General features: G+C 41.2%; 1 protein-coding gene across 6 annotated transcripts in view; it reads left to right on the top strand.

Moving 5' to 3' along the window:
* Nucleotides 1-26,488, top strand: part of galnt1.S (polypeptide N-acetylgalactosaminyltransferase 1 S homeolog) — a 239,510-nt gene that overhangs the window by 153,396 nt on the left and 59,626 nt on the right. For all 6 annotated transcript variants that reach the window (XM_041567102.1, XM_041567103.1, XM_041567101.1 and 3 more), the window contains one exon: nt 24,231-24,438. In XM_041567102.1, the coding sequence (XP_041423036.1) occupies nt 24,231-24,438 (208 nt within the window). The remainder of the gene's footprint in view (nt 1-24,230; nt 24,439-26,488) is intronic.

The following is a 26,488-nucleotide window of genomic DNA, read 5'->3' as shown; positions in this document are numbered from 1 at the left end:
AAGTTATGATCATAATATTGATAAGCCACCATACCATACCATATTCTAGATGGGGCCTTACAAGTGCTCTATACAGTGGAAGAATGACCCCCTCCTCCCGTGACTCTATGCCCCTTTTAATACAGCTCAAGACCTTATTTGCCCTTGATGCTGCTGACTGGCATTACTTGCTACAGCCAAATTTATCATCTACAAGGACTCCAAGGTCCTTTTCCATAATGGATTTGCCTAGTGCAGTCCCATTAAGGGTATAAGTGGCTTGGATATTTTTACATCCCAGGTGCATGCCTTTACATTTATCAACATTGAATCCCATTTGCCAATTAGCTGCCCAGATTGCCAGTTTGTCAAGATCGTGTTGCAAGGATGCCACATCTTGGATGGAATTAATTGGGCTGGATAGTTTTGTGTCGTCTGCAACCACTGATACAATACCAAGTCATTAATGAACAAGTTAAATAAAAGTGGACCCAATACCGAGCCCTGAGGGACCCCACTAAGAACCTTAGTCCAAGTAGAGAATGTACCATTTAACATCCACCCTCTGTACCCTATCCTGTAGCCAGTTTCCTATCCATGTGCAAATGACTTCATTAAGCCCAACAGACCTTAGTTTAGAAAGCAGTCGTTTATGGGGCACAGTATCAAATGCTTTGGCAAAATCAAAATAGATCACATCTACTGCCCCCCCCTGTCCAGCATCTTACTTACCTCATCATAAAAAGCAATCAAATTTGTTTGACATGACCTATTCTTCATAAAGCCATGCTGATTGCTGCTCATGATGCCATTCACTAGGACACAATTTTGAATGTGATCCCTTAACAAGCCTTCAATAATAATAATTTGCCCACCACAGATGTCAAATTTACTGGCCTATAATTGCCAGTCTGAGATTGTAATCCCTTTTTAAATATTGGAATAACATCAGATGTTCTCCAATCCATAGGAGCCATACCAGATGAAAGCAAATCTGAGAAAATCAGAAATAGGGGCTGGTCTAAACTGAACTAAGCTCTCTTAGAACCTGGGGGTGTATGTTATCAGGCCCTGGAGCCTTGTTTACATTCATTTTTATTAAAGCTTTATGAATCATATCCTGAGTCAACCACTGACTAGATTGAGCTAAACCATTAGTGCAGCTATGAAGTGAGCCTGGGAACTCAGACTGAAGAAAAGAACTGATTTAGCACATTTGCCTTTTCTGTATCTGTATCTGTTACAATCATACTGGTACCATTATTTAATGGAGCAAAACTCTCAACCTGCATCTTTTTATTATTAATATGTTTAAAAAACCTTTTGGAGTTAGTCTTAGTCTCTGCCACAATGCACTCTTCATTTCCTTTCTTTGCCTTGCTGATTGCTGATTTATAACATTTATTACAGTGTCTATATTCATTAAATGCAGCTTCTGTCCCAACAGATTTGTAGTTTTTAAATGCCTTTCTCTTCTTTCCTATTAACTTTTTTACTTCTGTATTAAGCCACATAGGATGATTCTTAGAGCTTATACATTTCCTCCTTAAGGGAGTAAATTGAGAACGGTAATGCTTTAATATCATTTTAAATGACAACCATTTCTGTTCTGTGTTTTTAGCTGAAAACGTAATGCCCCAATCAATACTCTGTATGGCAGCCCTCAAGGCACTAAAATTAGCTTTTCCAAAATTCATAGTTTATGTTGCCCCAGTATATATTTGTTTTTTGCACCAGACATTAAATGATATAACATTATGGTTGCTATTACCCAGGGGTTCAATGACTTGCACATTTGCTATAAGATATGGCTCATTTGAGATCACTAGATCCAGAATAGCATTTTTTCTGGTAGGCTCCTCAACAACCTGTGCCATAAAATTGTCATGCAACAAGTTTATAAACTTGTTCCCATTAACTAATCTGGCAGTACTGTTGCTCCAGTCTGGGTAATTAAAATCCCCCATTAGCATTACTTTACCCAAACTAGCAGCCTATTCTAATTGCATCAGGAGCTTAGCCTCCTCCTCCTCACTTACATTTGGAGGTCTATAGCATACGCCTACAATTAATTTGCTGGACTCTTTACAATTGGTGAAGAACTCCACCCATAAAACTTCTGCCCCCTCTTCCTTTATATAAGATTCTAAATCCTGCCTAACAAATACATACCCCTTTTCTATTGCCTCTGTCCTTCCGAAACAAAGTATAGCCGCTGATATTAACTGCCCAGTCATGCGACTCATTCAGCCATGTTTCGGCCACACTAATCACATCATATTTTCCCACCAGCACCTCTAGCTCTCTCATTTTACCAGTCAGACTCCTTGCATTTGCAAACATACATTTAATACTAGTACCACATTGAATATATGACGTGCAGTGCCGGGCCATGCTGGGCAGGCCCCTAGGCAGGCCCGGCAGTCGCAGTGCCTGTGTAGTGTGCTTGCATGCACGAATTTGCGTGCGCATGCGCACAAAGTGCGAAAAATGCATAGAGTCGGGCAGAGAAGGGAACCGGACTTGGGGTAATCGACAGAGGATGTACGTGCCTGGCGCCCTCCCAGCTTTGCGCCCTAGGCACGTGCCTACTCTGCCTACCCCTAGTTCTGGCCCTGAACATGTGGCCCTCCCTATCCTTAACAGTACCCCCAGCCAAATCTCCTCCCCCATTTTCCCTTTCTTTGCCCACTATCTCATCTAACCTGTTTTCCACTGAATCTTTTACTGAACTCAAGACCCCACACCTAATTTAAAATCTCCTCCAACCGTCATCGTAGCCATCTTCTCTCCAAAAACAGCTGCACCATCATCATTGAGGTTTAGCCCATCCCTAGCGAAGAGCCTGTAGCCGACTGAGAATTCTGCCCACTTTAAAAACCCTCCTCCCTACTCCAATCTCTCAGCCACGCCTTAATCTCCCGCTGTCTTCTTAGTGTTGCTAGTGGCTCAGGTAATATCTCTGAGAAATTTACCTTGGAAGTCCTCGCCCTCAACATTACACCTAGATTTTTGAAATCGTTCTTGAGGACTTAACCACTTCCTCTTACTTTGTCATTGGTATCTATGTGTACCAAGACCGCTGGGTCTTCCCCAGCCCCTCCCAATAATCTGTCCACTCGTTCCACCAAATTATAAAGATATAATTTACATGATATTCGTGGCTTTTGTGTTTTATTTATATACAAACACACATACATAGCTGTTCCTTACAGCTGTAAATAGAATGTATTTTCAAATTGGAAATAGTTATGTGTTTAAAATATAATTAATACTGCATACAAGGAACTGATGTTAGGGTACAGATTGATCACTTTTATTTTTCACAAACAGATTAAAGCCCTTTAACATGTGGAATACTAGTTTATAGTGAGGTCATGTCACATGTTATCCAGACATTTATTTGTTAAATTAGTTTATTAAGATTGGTTGTATCAGTAAGATATGATTCTTCATTCTGTACAATGTCTTGTACATATTTATTACTTAAACATAGGCATGCTCCTTGTTCAAGGTACATGTACAGATGCAGCCACTTTGGTTTGTCTGTTTGACACAGAATAACTAAACACAGATATCCCATTTATCTCATTTAACACAGAAAACTGTGACATAACATCCCATCTAATTAAAGCATTCACCATTGTGAACAATGGTGCTTTGGTATGCTAATGAAAAGGTTAAATGCATTAAATGAGTTAAGATAACTTTAGATAACACAGTTTCTTCAATTAACTCTGAGTCATGACGCATTTAACTCACAAATCCAAGTGGCTTCATCTGTACTATCTGTTAGCATGGGAGGAGTAGTTTATAGTGGAACCTTCATAATAGCCACATATCCCTTTGCCATATTTATAATTTAAACTGTTAATTTTATATATCATTGCTTAAACATAGGCATGTCCCTTTTTCAAGATACATGTACTATCTGTTAGCATTGGGGAGAGTAGTTCCTAGTGGAACCTTCATAATGGTAACATATCCCCTTGCCTTGTTTACATATGCACTTGTGATTGGCAATATAATTGAACATGCAAAGAAAATTGACAGGCACAGCCAATCTGCTGCTGCAGACTTCGTAGTTCACCATAAATATTCTAAACCTAAGTTTTTCTAAAGTTAGAGTGAGTGTGAAGATGCAGATATTGTGACAGTCCATATTAAATGTGTTAAGGATTAGTAGCAGTGGCAATTTAACTGTTTTACTTATACATTCTCAAGTTCCTGTTATTCCTAGTTGTGGGGGCACATTATTATTATTATTATTATTATTATTATTATTATTATTAAATAAATACATCTGCACTATGCTTTTTTTTTTCACTTTATGAATATTGCGTGGATACATGGAGACACCATGGACTCACCATGAACTTGATTGATATGTACCTACTTTTATAAGTTTGATGAGTTGGCAATTTTACCATAGGGTGACTGACTTATCATCCTTGGTCTAACCTACCTGTTACATGCACAGATTGTTTTGTGCTTCCCTTCTCCCCTCCACTATTTCTCTCTGGGCGCTCTTTTGGTTAACTCCAACTGCCTGGTGGTATTTTCCAGATTCCATTTCATCTACATGTATATTGCTGGAGCGAATCATATTGTGATTTTTTAACCTATTTGGAAGTTTGCTGTTGTCAAGATCTTCACAGTTTTAAATAAACAATCTTCAAGGTGCCATTATGATTTGAGTTATCTGGCTGCCAACATTACTGAGGTTGTAAGTTATCTCAAAACAACTTAATAAGGTATAGAGATCACACATTCAATGCTAAGGAAGAGAGGTAGAATACTACATGAATGTAATTTTCTAAACAAGTTTTACAAAATCAACAAAGCACAGTGTGTTGCACTTTAATATAATTATTCAAGGGTACTGCACCATAGTATCCATTTTGCACTTCCCTACAGAGATTTGTTTTAAGCTGCAGAAAGGTTATAGAAAGCTATGTTCTTTCTTGCAACTAGTAATGTTGCACAAACAATGAATTAAATATCCTTGGTCATCATTTGTTCAGTTTCTTACAGCAACTATTACAGTTGTAGATTACTGATTTAGGTCTCATTTAGTGGTGGTTTTAGAATTTAACGGCTGATTTATTATTGATTATTATTATTATTCTAACGAAAATCAACTGTAATATTTGAGATTTATCATATTTAAAAAATGCATCTATTCGTTGATGCGGTCCCTCGATCCGACCGCCCGTTAGGCATCGTTAGGATCCGATCGTTGGGCCCTAGGGCCCGCGATCGGATCAGCCCGATATTGCCCACCTCAAGGTGGGCATATCGGAGGGAGATCCGCTCGTTTGGCGATAAACTAGCGGATCTCTCCATGTATGGCCACCTTTAGAGTATGTTTTATCTCGTTCCTGGGGAGAATTTTCCCATCCTCAAGCAAATTCCCCAGTGTTCGTATGCCCCAGTGCGGCCAGATTTTGTATTCCGCTATGTTCTGTAGGTGCGGGAGAAAGGCGTTTCCCCATAGTGGTAGGTTTGGTGAGAGAAGGGGAGACTTTAACTTAAAGATTTTGAGTACTGTCATCCATGCTTTGAAGGGTGTAATTATGACTGCTGTGGCCAGGGCCAGATCAATGCGGGAAAGGGTGTTGTAGGTGGCCAAAAACATGAGTACTCTCGTTTATCTGGGTTTTTCCAGCGCCAGATATCAGTGAGGTTCATAGCCTGGACCCAGCGAGAGAATTTTGGTGTAGTGTGTGGACCCAGGGTCGATCTGTCTATTAGAGGGTTTGCTAAGGCATTGAAATCTCCCATAAGGAGCATTGGTGATGGTGGAAAATTTGCTATCTTTCCCATTATAGTATCCAGTAAGGTACTGTCAAATGGTGGGGGCATATAGATATTAACTATGGTGATATTTTGGTTTGCTATCGTGCATACCATGAGTACGTATTGGCCATAGTGGTCAGTGACTAAGTCTATCAGCTCAATTTACACCCCTTTGCGTATCAGTATGGCGGTACCCCGGGCGTGGGAGGAAAAGGTAGAATGATAGGTGTGAGCCACCCATTGCTTCTTAAGTGCCATGAGTCTTTGGACCACCAGATGTGTTTCTTGCAAGAAGAGGACATCAGGGACATGTTTTTTTATGTAGTCAAACATTAAGGCTCTCTTGAACTTAGAGTTCAGGCCCCTGATGTTCCAAGAAAGGCATCTAAGTGGGCCCCCCATGAGTGTCAATTTGGGGCATTGTTGGAGGGGTGGAGAAACTTAGTATACTCATCAACATATACATCATAACACAGTTTTGGAGGTAAATATGCAGCAACTATGACAACAAATAGACATTAAACCTATAACATCCTATAATTCCCATCCCACCTGACCTGACCTTAAAACTTGGCAGGTTTTCTTCCCATAACATTGTAAACAGGGGTGTGGTTACCCGTGGCAGTTAACGTTGGGGTATAGGTACATAGTTAAATTGGGTTGAAAAAAGACAAAGTCCATCAAGTTCAACCCCTCCAAATGAAAACCCAGCATCCATACACACCCCTCTCTACTTTTAATTAAATTCTATATACCCATACCTATACTAACTATAGAGCTTAGTATCACAATAGCCTTTGATATTATGTCTGTCCAAAAATTCATCCAAGCCATTCTTAAAGGCATTAACTGAATCAGCCATCACACATCATGTATGTAACACAGAAATGTAGTTCAATTCTCCATAGTACCTGGGTTGAGACAGTTTGGTAAAAAAATAACATGTCAAATAAGATATCTGTATTGATGCAGCAGCAGTGCTAAGCTCAAAAAAAAAAACAAAGAAAAAAAAACAGAGAAGGTGCATCTCAGGACAGCCTCTCGCCTTTTCCCTTTGCGTTCAGAGGAGGGGAATTTCCAGCTATTGTTTCAGGCTACTTAACGCTAAACATATTATTATTAACATGTATTTATATAGCGCCAACATATTGCGTAGCACTGTAAAGTAACTGTGATTATACAACTACATCACATGAATTACATACATAGAATATATGGAGTAACAAACATCACAATCAATACAGGTACAAAGAGGTGAGGAAGGCCCTATGCATAGGCATACAGTCTAAAGGGAAGGGAGTAATACACAAGGTGTGGGAGTGGGCAAGATCGAAGTAAGTGGGTGAGAAATGTGGTGTTGTATGTGGTGTTGCGTTTGGTAGTTAAGCAGAGTGAGGGTAGGCTTCTCGAAAGAAGTGCGTTTTCAGAGATTTTTTGAAAGCAGAAAGGTTGGGAGAAAGTCGGACAGATCGTGGGAGAGCGTTCCAGAGGAGGGGTGCAGCCCTTCCAAAGTCTTGAATGCGAGCATGTGAGGAGGTAATGAGAGAAGAGTTGAGTAGCAGGTCAGTAGAGGAGCGTAGTAAGCGAGTGGGTGAGTATATAGAGATGAGTTCAGAGATGTAGGGTGGAGCAGAGTTGTGAAGTGCTTTGAAAGTCATTGTCATTAATTTGAATTTGATTCTGAAAGGTAACGGAAGCCAGTGCAGGGATTGACAGAATGGTGAGGCAGAGGAGGAGCAGTTGCTGAGGTGTATGAGCCTCGCAGCAGTGTTCATTATGGACTGGAGAGGTGACAGTCTCTGGAGGGGGAGGCCAATTAAAAGAGAGTTACAGTAGTCTAGACGCGATATGATGAGAGAGTGAATAAGAATTTTGGCAGCGTCTTGGGTGATAAATTATCGTATTTTGGATATGTTCCTTAGGTGGAAGTGACATGATTTAATAAGTGACTGGATATGAGGAGTGAATGACAGGGCAGAATCTAGTATAACCCCAAGGCACCGGGCCTGGGGAGAGGGGGGGATAGTGGAATTGTTAACTATGATGGATACTTCGGGGATGCTACTGGTGTTTCTTGGAGGAAAGAGAACCATTTCAGTTTTAGAGAGGTTTAATTTAAGGTAGCGTTGCGACATCCAGGTAGAGATAGCGGACAGGCAGTAGGAGACGCGAGTTAGGAGTTCTGGGTTGAGATCAGGAGATGAGAGATAGATCTGAGTATCGTCAGCATAGAGGTGGTAGTGGAAACCATACGAATTTATTAATTTGCCAAGGGAGGAAGTATAGAGGGAGAATAGTAATGGTCCCAGGACAGAGCCTTGAGGAACTCCAACAGAAAGAGGTAGGGGAGAAGATGATACTCCATTGTAGGAGACACTGAAGGAACGATTGGTGATGTAAGAAGAGAACCAGGACAGGGCTGTGTCACGAAGGCCAAGCGACTGGAGGGACTGGAGGAGGAGAGGGTGATCTACAGTGTCAAATGCGGCTGAGAGGTCAAGCAGTATTAGTAGTAAGAAATGATTGTTGGCTTTAGCGGTTAAAAGGTCATTAGTTAGTCGAGTCAGGGCAGTTTCCGTGGAGTGTTGTGGCTTAAAACCAGATTGTAGGGGGTCCAGCAGGTTATTGTCAGAGAGAAATGAGGTAAGTCGGTTGTAGACTAGGCGCTCAAGTAGTTTAGAGATGAAAGGTAGCAGAGAGATAGGTCGGAGGTTGTCAAGATTGGAGGGATCAAGAGAGGGTTTTTTCAGAATGGGGGTGACAAGAGCATGTTTTAGTTGAGAAGGAAACAGTCCAGTTGAGAGCGAAAGATTAAATAGGTGAGTTAAGGCTTTGATTAGACAAGGATTGGTATTGCGGAGAAGTTTCGAGGGAATTGGATCAAGCGGGCAGGTGGTAAGGTGAGAAGAGGCCAGAAGCTTTGAGACTTCCTCATCAGTGACAGGGGTGAAGGAGCACAGGAGAGACTGGGCAGTGTGGAGGGAGGGTGGTGGAAGTCTAGGGGGGTTGAGTAGTGTAATGTCCCTTATGATAGTGTCAATTTTGTTTTTGAAGTGCTCAGCAATATCTTGAGCAGAGACAGATGTGCATGGAGGGGGTGGAGAAGGGGAAAGGAGAGTGTTAAAGGTGGAGAAAAGTTGTGCTGGTTTTTTAGAAAGGGAGTTAATGAGTGAAGTAAAGTATGTTTGTTTGGCTTGGAAGAGGCTGGTGTTAAAGGAGCGCAGGGCGGATTTGTAGCTCCAAAAGTCTGATTCTGAACGGGATTTGCGCCAGCGACGCTCAAGTGCACGTGAGTGTCTTTGGAGCGCTTTTGTATGAGCAGTATGCCAAGGTTGAAGTGGTTTGGGTCGAGAACGTTTAGTTTTTATAGGAGCAAGCTCATTTAGGGCAGTGGTGAGAGTACTATAGTAGACAGAGGTAGCCACATTAGGACATGAGATGGCTGAGATATTAGAGTGAAGAGAGTCAAAGGAAGAAGAGAGATGTGACACGTCTACAGCTTGCAAGTCACGGTAAGTACGTGTTTGGGGAATAGCAGGGGGTGAGGAGGGAGTTAGTGAGAGTTGAAATGTGAGCATATTGTGATCAGAGAGGGGAAATGGGGAGTTAGTAAAATTGGAGGTTGAACAGAGTCTGGTAAATATGAGATCCAGAGCATTACCATTGGAGTGAGAGGGGGAGTCTGAGCACAAAGATAAGCCTAGGGAGGAGGTTAGTGAAAGAAGTTTAGAGACAGAAGAGTTGTTGATGTTGTTAACGGGTATATTAAAGTCACCTAATATGATGGATGGGATGTTAGATGAAAGAAAGTAAGGAAGCCAGGCTGCAAAGTTGTCCAGAAATTGTGCAGTTGGTCCTGGTGGTCGATATATAACAGCAATGCAGAGTGAAACAGGAGAAAAGAGCCTAATGCAGTGAGCCTCAAATGAGGAGAATGATAAAGAGGGAACAGGTGGAAGAACTTTAAAAGTACACCGGGGAGAGAGAAGCAAACCCACCCCACCTCCAGGTCTGTTACCAGGTCTAGGAGTATGAGTAAGGTGTAGGCCCCCATAGGACAGGGCAGCAGGTGAGGCAGTGTCAGTAGGAGAGAGCCAGGTTTCAGTAAGCGCAAGTAGGTTAAAGGAATTTGCAATGAAATGGTCGTGTATAGCGGTGAGTTTGTTGCAAACAGATCTGGCATTCCAGAGAGCACATGAAAGATTAACTGGGTTTTTAGGTATAGGAGTAAGTGTTCTGTACTGATTGAATTTGCTCCGGAGAGAAGGAGCTCGTGGTCGTGATATAACTGGGATGGGGTAAGGGCCAGGGTTTGGGGAAATGTCCCCAGCTGCCAGCAGTAGAAAGGAAAGATAGACTAAGTGAGAGTGGGATTTATAAGTCCTTGGTTTGTATGAAAAGGAGGAGTTTTGTGGAATAGCTAAACAGAGTACTTTATAAACTTCATGTGTGGAGAGGGAAGGAGAGGAGAGTAGAGAGGCTGAAATTTGTATAGAACTGGGATTTGATGGAGGAGGTAGTGAAAAATGTTTTATGAAGCATGAGAGTGAAAGGAGGAGAAATGCAGGATAAAGCATGTTTGGAGTAAGAAGTAACAAACTAGCAGGTACAAGCAAATCTGTTTTCTTCTTATCCCAGATGGTTCGCTGTTGATTGCAGGGGAATCCGGTTCCTTTTGCCTTGTCAATGCCTTGTCCAACTGTCTTGTTTAACTGTCATTTCTAAGCACTTGTGAAATTTTAGCACTTAGGAAAGGTTAGCACTCGTGCCATGCCCCAGACACGAGTGCCATGCCATCATCTGTTTCTCTTTATTGTTGTTATCAGTTCAGAGGGGGTCTAAAGTGTCTCCTTATAGTAGGTGGTTACCCCTTCCTCTGGCCATGATAAAACAGCAGCCCACCTAAGGTAAGAGTTCCCCCCCCCATCCTCATGTCTTTAAGTGCCATATAGGCTCGGCGGGTAGTTCCTTATTGGCTATTGGTATAAGCTGCGTGATATGTATCCTGGGCTGTGAATCATGAGAGTGTCATATTAGGGGGTTTAAATGAGGGCTAGTCTCACCTGCTGCTGCACTGGATCCCATCCTTTCAGACGGGGTTGGCTTCAGGGGATGGGGGGGCGCTCGCGGATATTCTGTAGGTCAGCCCTAAGCAGCGAAAGGTTGATTTTGATTTCTTCTAATTTGGTGGAGAGAGATGTCCTACAGTCCGTTATAATGTAATTATCCTACCGCACACCTGTAGTTCACCAATCCTGCAAGCTGGTGGTGCGTTCCTTCCGTTGACCCGGCCGGGTCCCTTAGCAACCAATGTGTAAAAGAAACGGATCCGCACACACACCGATTAGTGCAGTCGGGGATTATCCCCTTTTATTCAGCCACCAAACATCAACGTTTCGGGGGGGAACACCCACCCTTCATCAGGATACAATTATTTGTGCAGTCACCCATTTAAACCCAACTTCCCACGCCTTCTTTTCCCATCATGCAATTTGCCATAAAAATTAACCCTTATGTGGGATACAGGAAATTCGACCTATATGTTACATACAATAAAGCAATCAATTTGGTACGACAGTCCACAAAATGATCTTTTTCTTTCTCAAAGTGCCCATGTGCAATAATTATTATAAAATATGGTATCAAAACATTATTTTAAACAACTTTTTCTAAAAAACCACATACATTAAACACCATATTGCAAAAATCCATGTGTTGTATTATACCTTACTGCCCTTGGGATTTTCTAATAACCCTTAATATTATATGTGATCATTCAGCAGTTCTTATCTGTAAGAAATGAATAAAAACATGCAAGAAGGTTAAAAACAGTTTTTTCATAAGAAACACGTATAACTAAAATTCTCGTTAAGGCCCTTTGGTGTGAGTGTTTTTAGCTGCCAAATCCAAAAGGCCTCCTGTCTCAACAATGACCTCTTAAAGGAGAAGGAAAGCTACGGAGGCATTATATTGGCAATAGCTTAGCCGCAATCGTGCAAGCTAGAATGCTATATTTATTCTGTAGAATGTTTTACCATACCTGAGTAAAAAGCTCTAGAAACTCTCTGTTTGTTTAGGATAGGAGCTGCAGTATTAATGTGGTGTGACATCACTTCCTGCCTAAGTCTCTCCCTGCTCTGGGCTCAGATTACAGTAGAAAAGGGAGGGGGCGGGGGAAGAGGAGCAAACTGAGCATGCTCTTGCCCAGGGCAATGAGGTTTAAGCTGAAGGCAGGAAGTCTGATACAGAAGCCCATGTGTACACAATAGAAGGAAAGAAATGCTGTGTTTCTTTTGACAGGGGACTCAGAGCAGCACTATTTTGGGGGTTTACTGGTATATTTAGATGGACCTTTCTGATAAGGCTTACTTAGTTTTAACCTTTCCTTCTCCTTTATCTATTTCACCTTTCTCCCTGTGTATAACCTCTAATATTTGCCATCTGAGTTGAGAAATGTTATGTTTTGCTTCGAAAAAATGTTTCGCCAGGAGGGTTTCCTTTTTAAATTTCTCTTTCTCTTTTTTTTGGCCTATAATAGCCCCTTCTCCCTTCTCTTCAGGTTTATAATTCCTTATTCTACTCTTATGTTCATTCATCCGAGTTTTAAACGCTCTGGAAGTCTGCCCCACATAACATAGGCCGCACGGACACTTTAACAGATGAATCACCCCTTCAGTGTCACATGTAGCGTATTGTTTTAATTTAATATCGTGACCCATAGTGGGGTGTTGGCAAATTTCCCCTTTAATGACTCCATTACAATGCCCGCACTGAAAGCATGGATAAGTGCCTTTCCTGTTAGATATTGGTTTCTTTATAATTTTTCTAAAATCAGTTTTAGTGAGTCCATTAGCTATACTCGAGGCAGAGGAGGAGCAGTTGCTGAGGTGTATGAGCCTCGCAGCAGTGTTCATTATGGACTGGAGAGGTGACAGTCTCTGGAGGGGGAGGCCAATTAAAAGAGAGTTACAGTAGTCTAGACGCGATATGATGAGAGAGTGAATAAGAATTTTGGCAGCGTCTTGGGTGATAAATTATCGTATTTTGGATATGTTCCTTAGGTGGAAGTGACATGATTTAATAAGTGACTGGATATGAGGAGTGAATGACAGGGCAGAATCTAGTATAACCCCAAGGCACCGGGCCTGGGGAGAGGGGGGGATAGTGGAATTGTTAACTATGATGGATACTTCGGGGATGCTACTGGTGTTTCTTGGAGGAAAGAGAACCATTTCAGTTTTAGAGAGGTTTAATTTAAGGTAGCGTTGCGACATCCAGGTAGAGATAGCGGACAGGCAGTAGGAGACGCGAGTTAGGAGTTCTGGGTTGAGATCAGGAGATGAGAGATAGATCTGAGTATCGTCAGCATAGAGGTGGTAGTGGAAACCATACGAATTTATTAATTTGCCAAGGGAGGAAGTATAGAGGGAGAATAGTAATGGTCCCAGGACAGAGCCTTGAGGAACTCCAACAGAAAGAGGTAGGGGAGAAGATGATACTCCATTGTAGGAGACACTGAAGGAACGATTGGTGATGTAAGAAGAGAACCAGGACAGGGCTGTGTCACGAAGGCCAAGCGACTGGAGGGACTGGAGGAGGAGAGGGTGATCTACAGTGTCAAATGCGGCTGAGAGGTCAAGCAGTATTAGTAGTAAGAAATGATTGTTGGCTTTAGCGGTTAAAAGGTCATTAGTTAGTCGAGTCAGGGCAGTTTCCGTGGAGTGTTGTGGCTTAAAACCAGATTGTAGGGGGTCCAGCAGGTTATTGTCAGAGAGAAATGAGGTAAGTCGGTTGTAGACTAGGCGCTCAAGTAGTTTAGAGATGAAAGGTAGCAGAGAGATAGGTCGGAGGTTGTCAAGATTGGAGGGATCAAGAGAGGGTTTTTTCAGAATGGGGGTGACAAGAGCATGTTTTAGTTGAGAAGGAAACAGTCCAGTTGAGAGCGAAAGATTAAATAGGTGAGTTAAGGCTTTGATTAGACAAGGATTGGTATTGCGGAGAAGTTTCGAGGGAATTGGATCAAGCGGGCAGGTGGTAAGGTGAGAAGAGGCCAGAAGCTTTGAGACTTCCTCATCAGTGACAGGGGTGAAGGAGCACAGGAGAGACTGGGCAGTGTGGAGGGAGGGTGGTGGAAGTCTAGGGGGGTTGAGTAGTGTAATGTCCCTTATGATAGTGTCAATTTTGTTTTTGAAGTGCTCAGCAATATCTTGAGCAGAGACAGATGTGCATGGAGGGGGTGGAGAAGGGGAAAGGAGAGTGTTAAAGGTGGAGAAAAGTTGTGCTGGTTTTTTAGAAAGGGAGTTAATGAGTGAAGTAAAGTATGTTTGTTTGGCTTGGAAGAGGCTGGTGTTAAAGGAGCGCAGGGCGGATTTGTAGCTCCAAAAGTCTGATTCTGAACGGGATTTGCGCCAGCGACGCTCAAGTGCACGTGAGTGTCTTTGGAGCGCTTTTGTATGAGCAGTATGCCAAGGTTGAAGTGGTTTGGGTTGAGAACGTTTAGTTTTTATAGGAGCAAGCTCATTTAGGGCAGTGGTGAGAGTACTATAGTAGACAGAGGTAGCCACATTAGGACATGAGATGGCTGAGATATTAGAGTGAAGAGAGTCAAAGGAAGAAGAGAGATGTGACACGTCTACAGCTTGCAAGTCACGGTAAGTACGTGTTTGGGGAATAGCAGGGGGTGAGGAGGGAGTTAGTGAGAGTTGAAATGTGAGCATATTGTGATCAGAGAGGGGAAATGGGGAGTTAGTAAAATTGGAGGTTGAACAGAGTCTGGTAAATATGAGATCCAGAGCATTACCATTGGAGTGAGAGGGGGAGTCTGAGCACAAAGATAAGCCTAGGGAGGAGGTTAGTGAAAGAAGTTTAGAGACAGAAGAGTTGTTGATGTTGTTAACGGGTATATTAAAGTCACCTAATATGATGGATGGGATGTTAGATGAAAGAAAGTAAGGAAGCCAGGCTGCAAAGTTGTCCAGAAATTGTGCAGTTGGTCCTGGTGGTCGATATATAACAGCAATGCAGAGTGAAACAGGAGAAAAGAGCCTAATGCAGTGAGCCTCAAATGAGGAGAATGATAAAGAGGGAACAGGTGGAAGAACTTTAAAAGTACACCGGGGAGAGAGAAGCAAACCCACCCCACCTCCAGGTCTGTTACCAGGTCTAGGAGTATGAGTAAGGTGTAGGCCCCATAGGACAGGGCAGCAGGTGAGGCAGTGTCAGTAGGAGAGAGCCAGGTTTCAGTAAGCGCAAGTAGGTTAAAGGAATTTGCAATGAAATGGTCGTGTATAGCGGTGAGTTTGTTGCAAACAGATCTGGCATTCCAGAGAGCACATGAAAGATTAACTGGGTTTTTAGGTATAGGAGTAAGTGTTCTGTACTGATTGAATTTGCTCCGGAGAGAAGGAGCTCGTGGTCGTGATATAACTGGGATGGGGTAAGGGCCAGGGTTTGGGGAAATGTCCCCAGCTGCCAGCAGTAGAAAGGAAAGATAGACTAAGTGAGAGTGGGATTTATAAGTCCTTGGTTTGTATGAAAAGGAGGAGTTTTGTGGAATAGCTAAACAGAGTACTTTATAAACTTCATGTGTGGAGAGGGAAGGAGAGGAGAGTAGAGAGGCTGAAATTTGTATAGAACTGGGATTTGATGGAGGAGGTAGTGAAAAATGTTTTATGAAGCATGAGAGTGAAAGGAGGAGAAATGCAGGATAAAGCATGTTTGGAGTAAGAAGTAACAAACTAGCAGGTACAAGCAAATCTGTTTTCTTCTTATCCCAGATGGTTCGCTGTTGATTGCAGGGGAATCCGGTTCCTTTTGCCTTGTCAATGCCTTGTCCAACTGTCTTGTTTAACTGTCATTTCTAAGCACTTGTGAAATTTTAGCACTTAGGAAAGGTTAGCACTCGTGCCATGCCCCAGACACGAGTGCCATGCCATCATCTGTTTCTCTTTATTGTTGTTATCAGTTCAGAGGGGGTCTAAAGTGTCTCCTTATAGTAGGTGGTTACCCCTTCCTCTGGCCATGATAAAACAGCAGCCCACCTAAGGTAAGAGTTCCCCCCCCCATCCTCATGTCTTTAAGTGCCATATAGGCTCGGCGGGTAGTTCCTTATTGGCTATTGGTATAAGCTGCGTGATATGTATCCTGGGCTGTGAATCATGAGAGTGTCATATTAGGGGGTTTAAATGAGGGCTAGTCTCACCTGCTGCTGCACTGGATCCCATCCTTTCAGACGGGGTTGGCTTCAGGGGATGGGGGGGCGCTCGCGGATATTCTGTAGGTCAGCCCTAAGCAGCGAAAGGTTGATTTTGATTTCTTCTAATTTGGTGGAGAGAGATGTCCTACAGTCCGTTATAATGTAATTATCCTACCGCACACCTGTAGTTCACCAATCCTGCAAGCTGGTGGTGCGTTCCTTCCGTTGACCCGGCCGGGTCCCTTAGCAACCAATGTGTAAAAGAAACGGATCCGCACACACACCGATTAGTGCAGTCGGGGATTATCCCCTTTTATTCAGCCACCAAACATCAACGTTTCGGGGGGGAACACCCACCCTTCATCAGGATACAATTATTTGTGCAGTCACCCATTTAAACCCAACTTCCCACGCCTTCTTTTCCCATCATGCAATTTGCCATAAAAATTAACCCTTATGTGGGATACAGGAAATTCGACCTATATGTTACATACAATAAAGCAATCAATTTGGTACGACAGTCCACAAAATGATCTTTTTCTTTCTCAAAGTGCCCATGTGCAATAATTATTATAAAATATGGTATCAAAACATTATTTTAAACAACTTTTTCTAAAAAACCACATACATTAAACACCATATTGCAAAAATCCATGTGTTGTATTATACCTTACTGCCCTTGGGATTTTCTAATAACCCTTAATATTATATGTGATCATTCAGCAGTTCTTATCTGTAAGAAATGAATAAAAACATGCAAGAAGGTTAAAAACAGTTTTTTCATAAGAAACACGTATAACTAAAATTCTCGTTAAGGCCCTTTGGTGTGAGTGTTTTTAGCTGCCAAATCCAAAAGGCCTCCTGTCTCAACAATGACCTCTTAAAGGAGAAGGAAAGCTACGGAGGCATTATATTGGCAATAGCTTAGCCGCAATCGTGCAAGCTAGAATGCTATATTTATTCTGTAGAATGTTTTACCATACCTGAGTAAAAAGCTCTAGAAACTCTCTGTTTGTTTAGGATAGGAGCTGCAGTATTAATGTGGTGTGACATCACTTCCTGCCTAAGTCTCTCCCTGCTCTGGGCTCAGATTACAGTAGAAAAGGGAGGGGGCGGGGGAAGAGGAGCAAACTGAGCATGCTCTTGCCCAGGGCAATGAGGTTTAAGCTGAAGGCAGGAAGTCTGATACAGAAGCCCATGTGTACACAATAGAAGGAAAGAAATGCTGTGTTTCTTTTGACAGGGGACTCAGAGCAGCACTATTTTGGGGGTTTACTGGTATATTTAGATGGACCTTTCTGATAAGGCTTACTTAGTTTTAACCTTTCCTTCTCCTTTATCTATTTCACCTTTCTCCCTGTGTATAACCTCTAATATTTGCCATCTGAGTTGAGAAATGTTATGTTTTGCTTCGAAAAAATGTTTCGCCAGGAGGGTTTCCTTTTTAAATTTCTCTTTCTCTTTTTTTTGGCCTATAATAGCCCCTTCTCCCTTCTCTTCAGGTTTATAATTCCTTATTCTACTCTTATGTTCATTCATCCGAGTTTTAAACGCTCTGGAAGTCTGCCCCACATAACATAGGCCGCACGGACACTTTAACAGATGAATCACCCCTTCAGTGTCACATGTAGCGTATTGTTTTAATTTAATATCGTGACCCATAGTGGGGTGTTGGCAAATTTCCCCTTTAATGACTCCATTACAATGCCCGCACTGAAAGCATGGATAAGTGCCTTTCCTGTTAGATATTGGTTTCTTTATAATTTTTCTAAAATCAGTTTTAGTGAGTCCATTAGCTATACTCTTTCCTTTTTTATAGCTAAAAAGGGGTTTATCATCAAAGAGTTTACCAAAGGTTTTATCCCTCTGTAAGATTGGCCAATGTTGTAATATAGTTTTTCTAATAAAAGCAGAGTGTGGGCCAAAAGTAGTTACACAAACCGTATTTTGTTTTTTGTTATTCCTCTCTTTTTTCTTAGTTTCCAGAAGTTCTTTCCTGTTAATGCCCTTGACTTCATCCTTTATAGCCTGCAGGTCCTTTCCCCCATAACCCCTCTCTTGGAATTGTTGCACAAGCCCTTTCGCTTGGCTGTCATACAATTCATTAGAAGAGGTGATTCTTCTAGCACGTATAAATTGACTTTTAGGCAACCCTCTGGTGACCCCTACTGGATGAAAACTATCTTTCCTCAATAGGTTATTTCTATCTGTCAATTTCTTATACAGGTCAGTAAAAGTACTTTTAATCCGGTAGTAAACAATGCTTCCATTGAAACATTTTCCAATATGGTTTATAGTGATATTGAAAGAGAATTACAGGCATATTTGGTGCCTAAAACAAATAATCTTACTTACAACGAAAGAAAAGCATTGTCTAATCTACAAAACGATAAAAGTATTACTATTAAAAAGGCAGATAAAGGGGGAGGAATAGTTATTGTTAATACAGATGATTATCTCACAGAGGTCAAACGGCAGTTGTCCAATACCAACCATTATTGTAAATTGGAGTCTGACCCCACTGACAGACTGAAAACTGATATCAAGGTTTTTTTGAATGAAGCTTGTCTCTCAGGGAGTATCACACCGGAGATAGAAGGTCTGTTGGTGAAATAAAATCCAAGGGTACCAATTTTCTATCTATTGCCTAAAGTTCACAAAACATTGGTTAATCCCCCAGGAAGGCCTATTGTTTCCGGTGTGGACTCACTGTTGCAACCCCTAGCAATTTATGTTGATACATACCTGCAAGAGATCCTGCCCAAGTTAGATACTTGTCTCAAAGACACTACCCATTTTTTGAATATTTTGAATGAGGTCAATATAGATGCCCGTGCACCCATTTTGTGCACAATTGACGTCAAGGACCTGTATACATCTATCAGGCATGACGAAGGGATTGAGTGCTGTAGAGAATATTTGTCTAAAGAAAAATTGCCCATGCATGAAGTCAACTTTTTATGTGATTGTATGGAACTTATCCTCAAACGGAATTATTTCCGTTTTGATTCTGATTTTTATCTACAGATACAGGGAATAAGTATGGGGGCAAACATGGCGCCCGCGTACGCGAATATGTACATGCACCAATTTGAACATACACATGTATTAAAACATCCAGTGTACAAGCAACATATCGCCATGTGGCTATGCTACGTGGACGATATGTTTCTGGTATGGACAGGGAGTGAGGAAACATTATCTGACTTCTTCATCTATTTAAATGGAATACATGACACCATAAAATTCACTATGACTAAGGGCCCCCTAACAGTTAACTATCTAGATGTGCAGGTGACATTTTCGGAAGGAAGGTTTATTACAGACCTGTATAAGAAATTGACAGATAGAAATAACCTATTGAGGAAAGATAGTTTTCATCCAGTAGGGGTCACCAGAGGGTTGCCTAAAAGTCAATTTATACGTGCTAGAAGAATCACCTCTTCTAATGAATTGTATGACAGCCAAGCGAAAGGGCTTGTGCAACAATTCCAAGAGAGGGGTTATGGGGGAAAGGACCTGCAGGCTATAAAGGATGAAGTCAAGGGCATTGACAGGAAAGAACTTCTGGAAACTAAGAAAAAAGAGAGGAATAACAAAAAACAAAATACGGTTTGTGTAACTACTTTTGGCCCACACTCTGCTTTTATTAGAAAAACTATATTACAACATTGGCCGATCTTACAGAGGGATAAAACCTTTGGTAAACTCTTTGATGATAAACCCCTTTTTAGCTATAAAAAAGGAAAGAGTATAGCTAATGGACTCACTAAAACTGATTTTAGAAAAATTATAAAGAAACCAATATCTAACAGGAAAGGCACTTATCCATGCTTTCAGTGCGGGCATTGTAATGGAGTCATTAAAGGGGAAATTTGCCAACACCCCACTATGGGTCACGATATTAAATTAAAACAATACGCTACGTGTGACACTGAAGGGGTGATTCATCTGTTAAAGTGTCGTGCGGCCTATGTTATGTGGGGCAGACTTCCAGAGCGTTTAAAACTCGGATGAATGAACATACAGTAAGAGTAGAATAAGGAATTATAAACCTGAAGAGAAGGGGCTATTATAGGCCAAAAAAAAGAGAAAGAGAAATTTAAAAAGGAAACCCTCCTGGCGAAACATTTTTTCGAAGCAAAACATAACATTTCTCAACTCAGATGGCAAATATTAGAGGTTATACACAGGGAGAAAGGTGAAATAGATAAGAGGTCATTGTTGAGACAGGAGGCCTTTTGGATTTGGCAGCTAAAAACACTCACACCAAAGGGCCTTAACGAGAATTTTAGTTATACGTGTTTCTTATGAAAAAACTGTTTTTAACCTTCTTGCATGTTTTTATTCATTTCTTACAGATAAGAACTGCTGAATGATCACATATAATATTAAGGGTTATTAGAAAATCCCAAGGGCAGTAAGGTATTATAATACAACACATGGATTTTTGCAATATGGTGTTTAATGTATGTGGTTTTTTAGAAAAAGTTGTTTAAAATAATGTTTTGATACCATATTTTATAATAATTATTGCACATGGGCACTTTGAGAAAGAAAAAGATCATTTTGTGGACTGTCGTACCAAATTGATTGCTTTATTGTATGTAACATATAGGTCGAATTTCCTGTATCCCACATAAGGGTTAATTTTTATGGCAAATTGCATGATGGGAAAAGAAGGCGTGGGAAGTTGGGTTTAAATGGGTGACTGCACAAATAATTGTATCCTGATGAAGGGTGGGTGTTCCCCCCCGAAACGTTGATGTTTGGTGGCTGAATAAAAGGGGATAATCCCCGACTGCACTAATCGGTGTGTGTGCGGATCCGTTTCTTTTACACATTGGCTACAGTCCGTTATTGCATCCAACAGCAGTTGTTTTGCTGCCTCTGGCTGCGAGGTGCTTGTAGTCGCTGTCTGACTGTCCTTCTGTTGGGCACCCATCTGTGGAGGTTGCCTTGCAAATTGCTCAAGTTTAGATGCTGCATCAGTCTTTGGTTTTTGTGTTTTGGTGCCACCCATCATGCGGGGGTTAGTGATGGCAGGCTGGGTGCTGTTGTCACTGGAGTGGGATCCACAGTAGTAGTAGTAGTGGGGCTGTAGTACTTGGAGTTCTTGTAGGTGTAAGCTACATTCCTGGCATTCTCAAGGAGTCCTAGTTTCTTTTGGGGAGGTATTTCAAGTTGTGTGCTATACCTTCCTTCTGCTTGGTAGTATAGGGGTGGTGAGTGATTTTATTTCAGGTAGGGGAGCTTTGGGTTCCCCTTGCTGCCCAGCTGGTCTGGGGATCGGCAGTTTTAGGGCCTTGTAGGGTTGTTAGGCCCAAGGTACTTCCCTTGCCTGCCTAGTGATGATTAGAGATTCCTGGTGAGGTTGGTGGCAGTGGGTATGGAGGCCCTTTAGGGGTATCTTGGGGCTGGAGGTCACTCACCCCTTCTCTGCCTCCTCCGGGGCTCTACCTCTCCACCTGTGTGCTTGGCGCAGCAGGGTGCACCTGAGGCAGCACCGCTCAACACCGCTCAGAGATCATGCATATCTAGTATGCATGATCTCTAAATGCATTTGTGAGTAATATTTCAGTTCCTTTACATATTAAAAGCCCTAACTCACACCTATATTGCTCATACTTTTTTTATGATACCACACAGCGATTTTTGTCTTTGAATGCCTTCTTATGAATGTCTCTACAGCAGGGCTGTTCAACTTGGCGGCCCGCAACCCCCCTTGTGTTGCCTCCCACATGAAAGTCTGCCTGCTGTGATTTCGTACCATGTGTAAAAGTTAAAAGTTATCGTACTGGAATTCAGACCTTGAGCTCCTGCATTGTTCATACCTGTAATCACCCTGCATTGTTCACACCTCAGACCCAGATTGAAAGTGCCCACATAGTTCACATGTTCACACCTCAGACAAACTGCTGGAGGGGCACCAGCATTGTGTCATTGTATGTAGCACAGTATGAACTGCCCATGTTAGAGTCTTAATAGGTACTCTGTTAGCCCTATGCTCCCTGTGTGTGCAAATACTCTGCCTGCCCTTTGCTCCCTATGTGTGCCATACTCATCTTGCATTATGCTCCCTGTGTGCCATAGCCTGTTATGGGGTTTCTTTGCATTTGGAAAATGTTGTTAGGGTGCTTCTAAGGTGTTTATTTATGTGCTGGGGGTGCAGTGTTATCCACAGGGGAAGGATACAGCATATGGATTTAAAGGAACAGTAACTAAATGTATAATGTACATTTTCCCTGTATTGGTAAAACGAGTGTGTTTCCTTCAGAATTCTACTATAGTTTATATAAACAAGCTGCTGTGTATCCATGGGGGCAGCCAATCCGAGGATCAGGTTACATAGGAGATAACAGATGCATTCTACAGGATCCCATTGTCTTCTATTACAAAGCTTATCTGCTAAGTAACCTGTGCCTTTTCTCTTTTTTCAGATTAAATGGCTGCCCCCATGGCAACCTTTCCATATAAAGTTTCTAAAGCAAATGCATACATTTTACCAATGCAGGGCAACAGTATATTATATTTGAATTACTTTAAATGCTTTTATTTTTGGGTGTTACTGTTCCTTAAAGGGTGTATTTATGGTATATTTAAGGGTACGACTCAAATTTTTGACATATGCGTGATATCCCTGCAGTGAGCACCAAGCACTTTATTTTTTTGTGCCGCCTTTCCAGATTACAGTGGGAACGTTGGTGGCTGAGCACCCGGTATACCAAAATGGAGCTGCACTAAATTGAACATACAGGGGGTGGGTCTAGAGCGGCCAAAACCTTTTTTCCACCATTAATGTGGACATCTTCTTAAAAGTTTTTGAGATAATATTGGTGTGGTTTAAAGGGGTGTGGCTAATACTGGCTTCCATTATTGGCCCTCCACACGTAGGCCAGAAAAATTCCGGCCTGTACCATAGAAGTTGGACAGCACTGCTCTACAGTATTTGAATACGACAGAGGAACACCCTAAACCACTTTGTGCTGTTTTCCAATGGGAAAACCTCATTTAAGGAGATGTAAAGGCAAAAAAAATTAAACCCCATTTTTTAAAAAAAGAAATCTTTCTCCAATATTCTTTAATCAAAAAATGTCTACCATTTTAATAATAAACCTTACTGTATGCGGTGAAATTTCCCGTTAGTTTTACTTGCTCTGACCGCTGTAGATAGGAAACTTCAGACGGTCCCTAACTGCTCTGCAAGGAAACAATCATACTTTTCATACCCCACCTTACTTCCCTGACCTTTAGTAGATTTGTTTGTTTCACTATAAAGCAGCCGGCGACTGTGTAGAGATTTGTATCCGCAGACCCAGTGCAGTCTGCATATTCTGATTATTAATCAGGCTTGCTGTATCGGCTTCTATTGCAGATACTGTATTATTTGCCTTGTGCTGTTTTGATAATTTATGACCATCCCTTAGCTTAACCTCCCAACTGAAGCCCAGACCACACTGAGCATGTGTGTAGTCTTGGTCTTGCAAAGATGTTTAACAAAGTTACAAGATGACAGCCCCCTGCGGCCAACTTTGAAAACATAAATCATTTGTTGAATTAGGCTTCTGGTGCAGTAAGTTTATGTTTAGTATACAAAATACAGCATTTCTAGCATTATTCTATTTTAGACTTTAGTTCCCCTTTATTACAGTTGCCTTCGAGTTTGAATAGGGGTTATAATAATATTGTTAGCTGCAAGTATTTAAAGTCGGGTGGGGAGTAGGAAGAAAACATTTTAGAAATTAAACACATTGACCACATTGCTAATCTGCTAGCATTCCAGAGAATTAAATCCATGCAGTTGTCATTGTATCCCCTTCATACAGAACAACGATAGGGAAATAAGAATACTTTGATGCAGACTGCACTTCTTTATATTTAAATTCAGTGCATACATAAGATAAATACTACTTGGCCCTTTCATATGTGTTTGTCTGTATTGGCATAGGGTTGCCAGATCTCTACTGATTAAATGCATATTCTGCATAAATGATTAGAGTATGAAATGTAAAGCTGCAATATAAAGAAACAGTAAAAACACAAAGCATTGAAGAGTACCAGTTGTGATGTGGTCAGTAGATCACATGGAATTTTGGGATAGTTTGCATTGCCCTAAACTCGAATAGTGTTAGAATTCATTCAGCAGAATAAAAAAATATAAAATTGTAATTTTTATCACTTGTTGGTAATTCATGTGTATATAAGGTTACAAAAACATTAATAATGACTCTTATTTGTTGTTCATTCATTCTTGCAGACTTTTTGAAAAGAGCACTGGAGACATATGTAAAAAAACTTTCAGTACCTGTTCATGTAATACGGATGGAGCAGCGTTCAGGGTTGATCAGGGCTCGTCTAAGGGGTGCTGCTGCATCTAAAGGCCAAGTAATTACGTTTTTAGATGCCCACTGCGAATGTACTGTAGGCTGGCTGGAGCCTTTGTTGGCACGCATAAATCATGACAGGTAAAAAAGTTTCTTGAGACACCAGTATTAGAATATTTTAAGTGAAATGAACTCCTGTTTGATGCAAATAAAAACAATGAAATATCACTGCTTTGTAAAATCAAGACAGCTTTTTTGAAAAACTGCTGCTCATTATATATTAGTCTAACAGGCAGCAGCTGAGGGAAAGCTGGTGTGTGTTTATACAGTGGGAGTGTGTTCATGGTAGACTGGTGATAACCTATACCCCATTTATTCAGAACATATTATGTAGAAATTGTATGGTAGTTCTGTCAAGTACAGGTTTGCAATTCCCTATCTAAAAACCTGTTATTTAGAAAGCTTAGCATTACAGAAAGCCCATCTCTCATAGAGTCCATTTTAAGCAAATAATACAATTTCTTTTACATATCATTTTCTCTGTAGTAATAAAACAGTACCTTGTACTTGATTTCAACTAAGCTGCATGCATCCATATTGGTGGTCCTTTTTATATTTATTTATATATATATATATATATATATATATATATATATATATATATATATATATATATATATATATATATATATATATATATATATATATATATATATACACAATATTTACATTTTTTTTGTGGTATGTTTAAAAAGTTAAGATATGGTGATCTAAATGAACGAAAGATCCCTTATCTGGAAAACACCGGGCCCCAAGCATTTTGCATAATAGATCCTATACCTTTAATACATATCTAGTATGCATGATCTCTAAATGCATTTGTGAGTAATATTTCAGTTCCTTTACATATTAAAAGCCCTAACTCACACCTATATTGCTCATACTTTTTTTATGATACCACACAGCGATTTTTGTCTTTGAATGCCTTCTTATGAATGTCTCTACAGCAGGGCTGTTCAACTTGGCGGCCCGCAACCCCCCTTGTGTTGCCTCCCACATGAAAGTCTGCCTGCTGTGATTTCGTACCATGTGTAAAAGTTAAAAGTTATCGTACTGGAATTCAGACCTTGAGCTCCTGCATTGTTCATACCTGTAATCACCCTGCATTGTTCACACCTCAGACCCAGATTGAAAGTGCCCACATAGTTCACATGTTCACACCTCAGACAAACTGCTGGAGGGGCACCAGCATTGTGTCATTGTATGTAGCACAGTATGAACTGCCCATGTTAGAGTCTTAATAGGTACTCTGTTAGCCCTATGCTCCCTGTGTGTGCAAATACTCTGCCTGCCCTTTGCTCCCTATGTGTGCCATACTCATCTTGCATTATGCTCCCTGTGTGCCATAGCCTGTTATGGGGTTTCTTTGCATTTGGAAAATGTTGTTAGGGTGCTTCTAAGGTGTTTATGTGCTGGGGGTGCAGTGTTATCCACAGGGGAAGGATACAGCATATGGATTTAAAGGAACAGTAACTAAATGTATAATGTACATTTTCCCTGTATTGGTAAAACGAGTGTGTTTCCTTCAGAATTCTACTATAGTTTATATAAACAAGCTGCTGTGTATCCATGGGGGCAGCCAATCCGAGGATCAGGTTACATAGGAGATAACAGATGCATTCTACAGGATCCCATTGTCTTCTATTACAAAGCTTATCTGCTAAGTAACCTGTGCCTTTTCTCTTTTTTCAGATTAAATGGCTGCCCCCATGGCAACCTTTCCATATAAAGTTTCTAAAGCAAATGCATACATTTTACCAATGCAGGGCAACAGTATATTATATTTGAATTACTTTAAATGCTTTTATTTTTGGGTGTTACTGTTCCTTAAAGGGTGTATTTATGGTATATTTAAGGGTACGACTCAAATTTTTGACATATGCGTGATATCCCTGCAGTGAGCACCAAGCACTTTATTTTTTTGTGCCGCCTTTCCAGATTACAGTGGGAACGTTGGTGGCTGAGCACCCGGTATACCAAAATGGAGCTGCACTAAATTGAACATACAGGGGGTGGGTCTAGAGCGGCCAAAACCTTTTTTCCACCATTAATGTGGACATCTTCTTAAAAGTTTTTGAGATAATATTGGTGTGGTTTAAAGGGGTGTGGCTAATACTGGCTTCCATTATTG

This window comes from Xenopus laevis, chromosome 6S, assembly GCF_017654675.1.
Source record: "Xenopus laevis strain J_2021 chromosome 6S, Xenopus_laevis_v10.1, whole genome shotgun sequence".
Classification (NCBI taxonomy): Eukaryota; Metazoa; Chordata; class Amphibia; order Anura; family Pipidae; genus Xenopus; species Xenopus laevis.
The sequence above is the reverse complement of the archived record's forward strand: the minus strand, read 5'-3'. Positions and strand labels throughout refer to the sequence as shown.